Source organism: Equus asinus, chromosome 7, assembly GCF_041296235.1.
Source record: "Equus asinus isolate D_3611 breed Donkey chromosome 7, EquAss-T2T_v2, whole genome shotgun sequence".
NCBI lineage: Eukaryota > Metazoa > Chordata > Mammalia > Perissodactyla > Equidae > Equus > Equus asinus.
In genome coordinates, this window is record NC_091796.1 from 109,551,375 (window position 1) to 109,562,831 (window position 11,457).

An 11,457-nucleotide genomic window follows, 5' to 3' on the forward strand; every position below is an offset into this window, starting at 1 on the left:
TTTTTTAAAAGATTTTATTTTTCCTTTTTCTCCAAAGCCCCCCAGTACATAGTTGTATATTTAGTTGTGGGTCCTTCTAGTTGTGGCATGTGGGATGCTGCCTCAGCGTGCCCTGATAGCAGTGCCATCTCTTCATCCAGGATTCGAACTGGCAAAATGTTGGGCCACCAAAGCAGAGGGCTCGAACTTAGCCACTCCGCCACGGGGTTGGCCCTGTAGACGCCCTTTATTGAGTTAAGTAAATTTTCTTCTATTTCTAGTTTGCTGAGAGTGTTTACCACAGATGGATGTGAAATTCTGTCAAGTGCTTTCTCTGCATCAGTTCATGGGACCACGTGGTTTCCTCTTCGGAGTGTTAATATGGGGGATCACACTGATTTATTTTCACGTATTGAACCAGTCTTGCATTCCTGGGATCCCTCTGAGTGGTTGTGGGACTAGTTTATTTTGTTTTTCTTATGTTTCTTGATTCCATTTGCTAATATTTTGTTGGTCTTTGGGTCATATTGGCATTGGTGGCTCTTGATTTTCTTTGCCCTTGTGGGTTGGATTTTCCTGGTTCTTCATATGCAGAGTAATTTTGGGTTGTATCCTGCACATTCGACCATTATGTTATGAATATCTGGTCTTGTTTAAATCTCACTGAGAATGTTGATATTTTTGTTTTAGCAGGCAACCAGCCCAGTTGGATGCAGGCTGCAAATTCCAAATAGCCTTCTGTGGGTTGTGGTTTCAAGGTCAGTTCTGTTTTCAAAGGCTTTTCAATGTTATTGAACCCATCCTGTGTGAGCACTACCCAGTGGCCAGCGTGGACTCAGGCAGTGGTCTGTCCTGTAGTTCAGTTCTCAGACTTGATATGCTAATTAGGATCAGAATCGCGCATGCACAGCTTGGGGTTGAGCCCAGAAGTCATGAACAACTTTCTGGGGTTGCTTTCTGGAGCTCTTCCTTCTGCACAAGCTCTCTGGGACTTTCTGGAGCTCTTCCTTCTGCACAAGCTCTCTGGGACTTTCTGGCTCCCTTTTCAGGCCTCTGGCAGAAGTCTGGGGCTTTAGTGACCCGACTCCCCTGCATACTTCTCGTGACTGCGCCTGCATCTTGAGACAGAGAGAGCAGGGCCTGGCTCCTCGCCCTCCACCCCCCGCCAAGCAAGAGGGTCGCACCCTCTGGGGACCACATCTCCTCCAACTGGAGAGGAAGGTCTTCTGCTTGAAAAGCTGCTTGTGAACCCTGCTGCCTTGCTGCAGCCTAGGGGGGCATTGCCTAGGGGCCGGGGTGAGAGAGAAGGGAGAAAAGGAAAACCACCACCACCCAAACCAACAAACTCAACCACCCCCCACCCGCGTTCTCCACATCTCTGCGAGCACTGAGATGCTGCCATCTTTCCTGCTCCCTGATCCAGAACTAGAGGCCTCTCCTGGGGCTCTCTCTATCCACACCCCGTCCCCATTTCTGGTTTTCGGGCCAGGTTGAGTCCAGGCGGGAGATTTGGATCGTGAAACTCACTACTAGGGTGGTGGTGCTTCGAATTCTGGCTTTCCCCGCAGTGTGCAGGTTGCTGTTTACTTTGCAGAGTCCTCAATGCTTCCTGCATCGGCTTCTGTTTATAGCTGCATCCAGTGGGAAGGGCAGGGCCGACTGTGTTTACTTCATCTCACCCAAAATGGGAACCCAGAAGATGTAAAAGAACAATACAACGAACAAACAGAAACCTTTGGTCTTGATTCAGCAACTCTTACTGTCGCCACATTTGATTTATCTTTATTGATGTGTGTACATATATACATTTCATTCTGGACCATTTGAAAGTGAACCCCAGGCACATGACAGTTCACCCTGAACACTCCGTCACGCACGCTCAAGAATAGGAGCAGTCTCCTCTGTGAGCAGGCAGCCATCACGCCCGACAGGCTGTGGTGACGGTTGACATCATCTTGCTTTTGGTGCATATTTGCATGATATATATTTTCCTATCCTCATCATTTATATGCATCCCTGTAAACAGTATCAATTTTGACTTTTTGTAAAAGCTCAGACTGATCATCTTGGTGTTTCAATGGGAACATTTAGTCCGTTTACAGCTAATGTAATTACTGATATATTAGTGTTCAGATCTGCCATCCTTTAAAGTTTTCTAATTTCTACAGCTGCTCTATTTTTCTCTCTCTTTTTTTGTCTTTTGGGTTGATTATTTTAAAAAAAGCTTCCATTGGTTTCTTTCCACACGGTTGTAAATTACATCTTCTGTTTCTATTCCTCAGCGCTTCAGCTGGCCGTCACGGGGTGCATCCTAAACTCTGCAGAGTCAGTCCCACCTGCCTCTCTGTCTCCCTCCTGCTTTACATGCTCTTGTTGGTTTGTAATTTCACGTTTTCTGGAATGTTATTATTTCTAAACATTTTTATCACGATTACATATGTGGTCCATGTTCATTGAGATTTCCCCATGTATTTGCTGCTTTCTTTGCCCGTCTTTCCCTCTTGCCTCCTTGACCTTCTAGCTGGGATCATTTTCTTTGCCTGAAGTGCATCTTTATACCATTTTTGCTGCAGCCCTGCTACAACAAACCTTCTCAGTTTTTGTTCCAGTAAAGAACCACTTTAGGTCAGCAACTGTATTAGTTTCCTACTGCTGCTGCAACGAATTGTCACACGCCTAAAGCAACACAGGTTTACTCTCTTACAGGTCTGCAGGTGGGCAGGCTCAGCGGGCCGAGATCAAGGCTGGCTCCTCCTGCAGGCTCCTGGGGGGAATCCGTTTTCTTGCCTTTTCCAGTTTCTAGAGGCACCTGAACTCCTTGGCTCCCGGCCCTTCCTCCCTCTTCAAATCCAGCAGTGTAGCCCCTTCATATCGCTCTCTCCCACACTCCTGCCTCCCTCCTAGGAGGACACTTTCCATCATGCTGGGCCCGCCTTGACAAAGCTCCAGCTCCAGGTCCTTGCTCAATCACATCTGCAGAGTCCCGTTCGCCCTGCAAGGGAACCTGCTCATGGATGTGGGGGATGAGGATGGGGACATCTCTGGGGTCATTACCCTGCCAACCACAGCAATTACTTCCTTCCAGCAGATTAAAGACATCATCCCATTGTCATGAGGTTTCTGCTGTTGCAGCTGAGAAGTCAGAGGTCAGATGACGCTCTTTCCTTTTAAGGTCATCTGACTTTTTTATATCTGACTGCTTTTAAGATTCCTCCTTGTGTCCAGTTTTCACCAGTTTTATGTGATGTGTGAGTTGTGGGTTTTTTAGTGATGCTCTGGTTGGTCGGGCTGCTCAGATTTGTGGTTTGTATCTTTCAACAGGTACAGACACCCCCCAGCCATCTTCCCTGAGTATTGCGTGTCCTGGTCAGGCCTGTGTGGGAGCCTCATCACACCTGACGAGAGCTGGTCGCCACACCCTCCTGTGTCTCTCCGGCTGCGGTTCTCGTCTTTCCGTCTCTGTGCTTCAGTCTGCATGCTTTCTTCTGCCCTCTCCTCCAGCTCTTGGATCCTCTTTTCAGTCGCGTCCAATCTGCTCTCGACGTTTCCCCTGAGTCCTTAGTTTCAGCTATTGTGTTTTTAGTGCTAGAGTTTCCGTTTGGTTCTCTTTTTCAATCTGCCCTGTCACCTTCATGGTTTCCAGGGCCCTGTCTTGGACCACAGTAAGCACGGATGTTTTCAGGCTGCTTCTCAGCTCTTTAGTCTCTGAGGTCTTTGGGGTTCACCTCTGTTGGGGTCACTCTGTGTTTCTGCTGGCTGCTCCTGGAGTCTAGTTTGCAGGGCAGACTAGTTTGAAAATTGTGTTTGAAAAATTACTCGAGGAATAATCTGAGGCTTGCAGTGGGGACACTTCCCTCCCTGCAGCCCTGCCTGTGCTTCCACCGGGCACCGGAGGCACAGCCTGTCCCGCGTCACCTGAAACCAAGTTCAGAACCTGAAACGGCTGGCCACCCCTCGCGTGACCCTGTGCCGGCCCGGCCTGGCTGCCCTCACCCCCAGCCCTCCAAGCGCTCAATTACCAGCACACAGCACACCTAGCACAGCAGCTGTCAGGGTTCTTACCCCAGCAGATGCAGAGTCACTCTCTTCCCACAGGACCCAGGCATCTATGTGACTCCCCACGACCTCTCTGTGGATTTAGTTCTGCTCCATCAGCCCTCCAGGCAGGCCAGGGGCACAGAGCCCACCCTAGTGACCACATGGAGTGATGGCCAGTGGGGAGGGGCTGTGGCCAAGGCAAGTGGCCATACCCCAGAATGGAGGTGGTAGCCGGATGGAGGCCTGGCCTGGAGGGAGGTGCGTGGGGCTGGGCCTGCCACCCAAAGCCAGGGCAGTGCTGTTCCAGCCAGGGGAGCTGCCAGGACAGCAAACCCGGTGGAGAAGTCAGGCCTGGCTAGGCCGCGAGGGGCTTCTTAAAAGAATGGCTCGGGGTGGGGGGGAGGCTGGCAGGGACATGCCTGGGGGGGGCTTTATAGCCAGGTGTAGGAGCTTGGTCCCTTGTCAAGGCCATGGAGAGGCATGGCAGTGACCAGGGACACACAGTCAGACTGGCAAGCTGGGAAGGTGAGTTACGGGTTGACTAGTGTCCCCTAAAAGATAATTCGAGTCCTAACCCCCAGCACCTCTGAATGTGACCTTATTTGGAAACAGGGTCTTTGCAGATGTCCTCGAGTTGAGATGAGGTCTCCAGGGTGAGCCTTCCAGTGACTGATGTCTCTATGACAAGAGGAGAGACGCACACAGGGGGAGGCCACACGATGTCAGAGGCAGGTGGGAGTGGTGCGTCCACAAGCCCAGGCAAGGAGGGCTGGCAGCCACTAGAAGGTGAAAGAGGCGAGGAGTGGACTCTCCCCTGGAGCCTCCCCAGGGAGCACAGCTGTGTCCCAGCAGCTCCGGGCCTGGCCCTCGGCCCGGCACACCCCTGCCCTGAGGAAGTGGAGACTCAAAGAGAAGGAGGGCCAGGAGAGGGTCGGGGGTGAGTACTGGGCAGAGATAGGCTCGGGGTTCTGCCTTGGAGGCAAGAATGGATGCTGCGGAGGGGGCGCGTGGTGCACAGGACACGGTGCAGGCCTGCAGGGTTCGGGTTAAAGCCTGGGCTTTTGGAGCATGCCCTTGGGTGAGGTGGGGAAGCCAGAGGGAGAGAGGCTGCAGGGTTGAGCAGGGTGGCCTGGGGTAGCCCCACCTGGTGCAGGGCAGGAGGGAGGGAGCAGGCCATACAAAGCGGTAGTGTGGGCTCGGGGACCCTGCTGGTACTTCTGGCCCCCTTCATGCCAGCCTGCCCCCCTCTGACTCCTGGGCCTGCAGGGTGGCCTGCCAGGGGGTCGCTGGTGTTGCCCTGGGCCGCCTCCTCCCCCATCCATGCTGCATGGAGTGGCCTTTCCACCTAGGCCCTTTGTCTCTCCAGGCAGAGGGAAGTCTGGAGGCCTCCCTGGGGGAGGTGAGCCGTCCCTGTGGGATCTGGGGCCCTCCCTGGGCAGAGAGGCAGTCCGGGGCCCTGACTCCACTTCGAGTGAGAGCAACTGTGTGAGTGGGTGCAGGGGCTGGTACCCCCAGCTAGCCATCCTGAAGGCCCATCCCAGTGAGCACCTCAGTGCTCATCTCATAAGCCTCTCATGGAGGGCCCAGGGTGGCCTGCTACCCCCCTTCCCATTTGTCCCAGTGCCCCCCAGCCCTCAGCATTGTGGGAGGGTGGCAGATGGGGACACCTGCAAAACCTGGCCACCTGCACAGACCCAGGACGCGAGCACCTGCAGACTCAGCCACCTGTGTGGACCCAGGCACCTGCTCAGGACCTCAGGGTAAGTAGACCTGGGTGCAAGTGGGATTCTGGGTGTCCCTTCACCTCTTTGACCGTGGGTCTCTTCCTCTGTTAGAGATAAGTGGGAGGAGCTTTGGGGACGAAGCAGGCAGGCAGTAGGTGCGCTCCCCTCCTCTGTCTTACGGGTGGAAAGGCTGGGATGTGAGTGGCAGGCTCAGGGAGGACAGGGTGGGGGTGGGGACTGAATCTCCAGATCTTAGCGTGCCCCCTGGATGGGTGGAGGAGAGGACCGGGCAGCCTACTGCTCCTGTCCCCGTCAGAAAACAGCCCAGAAGGCTGCGGACATCCAGGACCCACGGTCCTCGCTGGGACGCGGCACCGAGGCCTGCACCGCGCTCCTGGTTCTGTTCCCATGGGCCACGCCCCGGTCCCGTGGGTCACCTGCAGAGAGCCAGCGGTCTCTCAGGCTGCCTGTCGCGGGAAAGTGGGGTCACCCTGGTGGGCGGCCTGGGTGGGGGCCACAGCAGAATTCCAGGGCGTGAGCGGGACTGAGGCGCCCGCGCGCGATTCTCCGGCTGTGGGGTGAGGAGGGGCGCAGAGGAGACGTCCCGGGGGTCTGCGCGTGGACCCTGGGGGCATCCGGCTGCCCAGTGCTGCGGGTCCCGGGCGCTGCTCCCGCGCAGCACTGTCGCCGTGGCAACTGGCGCTGCCGAGGGTGGGGGCGCCGGGACCCCCAGCCCACAGGCGGCGGGGAGCGTGGGGCGGGGGGCGGGGCCGCGGGCGGGCGGGGGGCGCGCGGAGGGGAGGCGGAGCGGAGCGGAGCGCGGCCTCGGCCGGGAGCACAGGCTCGGCGGGCCGGCCGGGCGCGGCGCAGCATCTGGCCGGCGGCGGGTAGGCGCGGGCTGGGCCAGGCGGGGCTGAGCGGGAGGCCTGGCTCGGGCGACCCCCATCTCCTCCGGCGCAGGGGCAGTGGGGTGCGGGGGCGGCGCTGCAGGGGGGAGGCCTGGGCGGGTAGGGCGACTGAACCAGGCCGCCGGGAGCCGGCGGTGGGGGCGGAGGAGCAGAGACGCAGCTGCTGGGAGCGGCCCAACCCCTGCACCGTCCTCTGTTCGGTGGGGTTGGGGGGTGCGGCCCCTTTCTCTCTCTCTGCCCCTCCTCTCTAGGCACTGAGGGGTAGTTCTGGGGTGGCGGCCCATGCGAGGCACCGGAGAGGGGGCGGGCAGCGAGGGGCCTGGAGGCTCTAGAGTCTGTGAGGTCCGGGCAGTGGGACTGTGGGGGGCACCAGGACCGGCGCAGGACAGCCAGGGCAGGAGGGCCTGGGGCCAGTCCGAGGGAGAGGCCTGGCTAGCATGTGGGGGAGGGGTGGTCAGGCACTGGCTCTGGCTTTCTGGGGCAGGGGCTGGGGCTCCCTCTCTGAGCTCCGTCGGGATGGGGTCTGTCCCAGCACCCCCAGCCCTCAGCCCAGGTTTGATGAGTGACTGAGGGAGCGAGAGCGCCGTGGAGTGGATGGGGAGGAAAGGGTTATCGATGCGGCGGCTATTTGGCTATTTGGCCTGGCCAACGGCTGGAGGAAGGAAATTCCCAGGCCACCGCCGCAGCCACGGGAGGCCTGGATTGTGGGGGGTCTAACTGGGTGAAGCCTGTCCACCCATTGGGGGTGAGAACGGTGAGTGTGGGTGGAGGCAGGGGCATAGGCCATGACTCCCCACGCAAGGTCTCCCGGAGGTGTCCCAGCTCAGGGAGGTCGGGGGTCCTGTGTGTGACTGCGGGGACCCCTGGGAGGCGGGTGCTGGGTGGGGCAGCAAGTGGGATGAGGGCAGGGCTGGGGGCGCGGATTTGGAGGAGGGCTCCTTCCTGGGTCAGTGGGGCCTGCGGTGTCACCAGGGGCAGGCTGAGCACTCACTCCATGGTCACGGGTGACATTAAATTTTATGTCCTTGTCTAGACAGGGCAGTAAACAGAGCCCGGGGCCCGGGGTGATGGGGGGCGGGGCGGGGACTGGCCGGGAGTGAAACGCGAGTGACTTTCAGGTGGGTGAGGGCGTGCGGGCCTCCATCGTGCCCCAGTGTGAACCAGGGTGTGGGGGCCTGCAGTCTGGTGTGGGACTCCAACCAGCACAGCCATGACAACCAGTGCCAGGGGCATGAGAGAGGTCCAGGGGAGTGCGGGGCCCAAAGGGGACCCAGGTACTCGTAAGGGCTTCCTGAGATCGCCCTTAAGGTGCAAGGGAGGGAGGGAGCGGCAGGGGAACACCCCTCACAGTGAGCAGAACAGGTGGGGGGGGGGGGAGTGTACACGGCAGGCGCTGAAGCCAGGACTGGAGCTTCCGAAGGCAATGGGGAGCCAGGGTGGGAGTAGGGCAGAGAATGGTCCACACAGCCTGTGGAGGGTGGACCAGAGGAGACACTGAGTCCGCAGGGAGGAGGGCTGGTGGGGTTGCAAGGCAGGGGTGGGAGGCATGGAGGGGCTTGTGGGATGGAATACTCAGGACTTGCATGACACTCAGTCCTGGATCAGAAAACCCGCCCAGAGCCCCGGCTCCCGGGATGGGGCCTGGGCATCCGCGGGCCGCCGGCACTCCCTGAGCGCGCAGAGTGGAGGGCGCAAGCCGCCTCTCCGCCCCCGAGTGAGGCCCTGGGGGAGAGAGGATGCCCGAGCCGCCGCGGGAACGGCCTCGGGCCAGCAGCCCGGGCGTGTGGCCCGGCCGTCAGAGCCGGAGGGACGGCGGCGTGGGCTCAGAGGGACAAACCACTGGGGGCCCGGGGACGCGCGCGGCGGGGAGAAACCACTTCCGTTCCATTTCCTTCCTGGCGGTGGCGGGAATGAGGTCTCGTGTCTCAGGTGAGGCTGCAGCGCCCCCTGGAGGCCCCGCTCCCGACTCCCGATCCCCCCGGGCGCGCATGGGCGCGTGCGTGCGACAGAGGCCTCGCGCCCCGCGCGCGGGGACAGCGCCTCGCTCAGGAAGCACATCGCGGGGGTCATGGGAGCCGCCCCCGGGCCACACCCTCACTGTGCCTCCTCTGGTCTCCTCAGGTTCCTGAACTCGCCGGCTGGGAGCGGTGGTGCCCTCGAGGCAGCTGGACAGGCCCAGCGCTGCGCCATGCCCACGGGCTGAGTGCCGCCGCAGCAGGGCCTCGTCCCGCCTCGCGTGGGGGCCGCGCGCGCCCAGGCTGGGGCCCCGGCGGCCCACCATGGTGCTGCCGCCCCCGGACCGGCGCCACGTGTGCCTGACCACGCTGGTGATCATGGGCAGCATGGCCGTCATGGACGCGTACCTGGTGGAGCAGAATCAGGGCCCGCGCAAGATCGGCGTGTGCATCATCGTGCTGGTGGGAGACGTGTGCTTCCTGCTGGTGCTGCGCTACGTGGCCGTGTGGGTGGGCGCTGAGGTGCGCACGGCCAAGCGCGGCTACGCCATGATCCTGTGGTTCCTCTACATCTTCGTGCTGGAGATCAAGCTCTACTTCATCTTCCAGAACTACAAGGCGGCGCGGCGCGGCGCGGCCGACCCGGTGGCGCGCAAGGCGCTGACGCTGCTGCTGTCGGTGTGCGTGCCCGGCCTCTTCCTGCTGCTGGTGGCGCTCGACCGCATGGAGTACGTACGCACCTTCCGCAAGCGCGAGGACCTGCGCGGCCGCCTCTTCTGGGTGGCGCTGGACCTGCTGGACCTGCTGGACATGCAGGCCAACCTGTGGGAGCCGCCGCGCACCGGGCTGCCGCTGTGGGCCGAGGGCCTCACCTTCTTCTACTGCTACATGCTGCTGCTGGTGCTGCCGTGCGTGGCGCTCAGTGAGGTCAGCATGCAGGGCGAGCACATCGCGCCGCAGAAGATGATGCTGTACCCGGTGCTCAGCCTCGCCACCGTCAACGTGGTGGCCGTGCTGGCGCGCGCCGCCAACATGGCGCTCTTCCGCGACAGCCGCGTCTCGGCCATCTTCGTCGGCAAGAACGTGGTGGCGCTCGCCACCAAGGCCTGTACCTTCCTGGAGTACCGCCGCCAGGTGCGCGACTTCCCGCCACCCGCCCTCTCGCTGGAGCTGCAGCCGCCGCCCCCCCAGCGCAACTCGGTGCCGCCACCCCCGCCGCTGCACGGCCCGCCGGGCCGCCCCCACGGGCCCTCGCCCACGCGCGAAGCCCTGGACACGTGACAGGGCCCGCGCGGCCCCCGGGGACGCCCCCCCCCCCCGGGGCGCGGGGACGCGGGGGCCGGAGGGGCGCTCGTTTTGCTTGGGATGGGGTGGGGGCGGGCTCCCCACGGGGCCAGGTGCGGTGAGCGCCTGTGCCGGGGCTCGCGGCCGCTTTTCATCTCAGGGATCCCTCAGACCACGGACCCTCAGCTCCCGCTTGGCCAGCCCACCCCAGCGCGTGGGCCACTGTGTGCGGCCTGGGCCGGAGCCGAAGGGGCCCGGTCCCTGCCTTCTGGGGGCCTGGGTGGGAAGGGAGGCCAGAGTGGGCGGAGGTCTGGTCCCTTGGGGTCCCTTGGTGGGGGCCTCTGGCTCGAGTCTGGGCCAAGGAGGCCTCTCATTTTAAAGACTCGTGTTTACAGTTTTGTACCCAAAGTCACACTGCTCTGCCTGTTTGATGCGTCTATTCTGACAGCGAGGGAGGAGGAGGCTGGAGGGCGGGTGTGAGTGGAATGAGGCAGGGGGGCTGGGCTAGTCCACCCCGGCCTCCGCCTCTGGGAGCTCCTGGGTGGGGGACCATTGCTGCCCTGTCCCAGAGACACTGCCCCTCCAACGCCACTGTCCCCGCCTCCAGAGATCCCATAATTCTGACTCTGCTCTTCCTAGAGTACCTTAACTCTATCCCTACCCAAGGGGTGCTGGTCCCATGTCCCTGACCCCACACTTCACACCCAGAAGTGCCCCCGAGCCCCTGGTTCTCTCCTCCGGTGCCCAGGGCTCCCACAGCTCAGGGCACCCAGAAGCCAGGTGGGATCAGGCCCTGGCTTTGCTAAGCGGCGGACGCTGCAGTCTAAGCCAGGAGCATGGAGCCTGGCCCAACACCCGCGGAGCCCTGGTGGGCAGAGTGGACACCTTCGGCCGGCTGGTCTGTGGCAGAGAGCACATGACACTGAAGTCCATCTGCGGGTGGTCTCCTGCCTGGGCCCCTGCACTTGTGATGTGAGCCTGGCCACCCACCCGGCCCAGGACGTGTCTGTAGCATCGGAGAGGGAGCCTTTGCCCCTGCGTTATGAGGCTGTTGATGTGGCTGAGGACGCCTTGCACGATGATTGGGTGGTGCTTACACACATTTCTCAGGTGGCGCGCGTGGCGTTGTGGAGCCCCAGGGCATGCCAGCTCGTACTCCCCGCATTCACGTGTGCTTCCGGATGGCAAGGCCTGCCCTCCCTGCTGCCCGACCCATGTGCCCATAACCAGCAGCTCCTAGAAGGGCGGGAGATGGCAGTGCCCAGGGGGTCTTCCCTAAGCCCCCTTTCTACCGACCCCACAGCTCTGAGCTGCCCCCAGCCCCACCCACCCTCCTTGTTCTCAGTGGCCCCTCTGTGGGCAGCGGGGAGCCCGTGAGGGGATCAGGCAGACGCCCCTGGGTGCAGCCCCTGGCAAGTGGAGGCGGGAGGGCAGGGGCAGGGGGACAGGGAGCAGCTGGGAAAGGCTGCACAGGTGGCGAGTGGGAGGGGCTCCGAGGGGCTCCGAGGGTCTGCAGCCATGGGTGGGGAGTGGGCATGGTCTGGGGAGGCTGTGGTCTGGGGAGGGGAC

At 61.1% G+C, this 11,457-nt stretch overlaps 1 protein-coding gene across 4 annotated transcripts; it reads left to right on the top strand.

The window, feature by feature from the left end:
• The first annotated feature begins 6,086 nt into the window (after positions 1-6,086).
• On the top strand, positions 6,087-10,409 carry TMEM121 (transmembrane protein 121). 4 transcript variants are annotated; one of them, XM_070514523.1, is made up of 2 exons: positions 6,087-6,319; positions 8,771-10,409. In XM_070514523.1, exon 2 carries the CDS (start codon positions 8,929-8,931, stop codon positions 9,883-9,885), a length of 957 nt encoding a protein of 318 aa, XP_070370624.1. In that variant the 5' UTR covers positions 6,087-6,319; positions 8,771-8,928; the 3' UTR covers positions 9,886-10,409. The 4 variants fall into 4 exon arrangements, with proteins under 4 accessions (XP_070370624.1, XP_044630840.2, XP_070370623.1 ...); XM_044774905.2 differs by lacking the exon at positions 6,087-6,319 and adding an exon at positions 6,539-6,628; XM_070514522.1 differs by lacking the exon at positions 6,087-6,319 and adding an exon at positions 6,754-6,849.
• Positions 10,410-11,457: the final 1,048 nt, after the last annotated feature.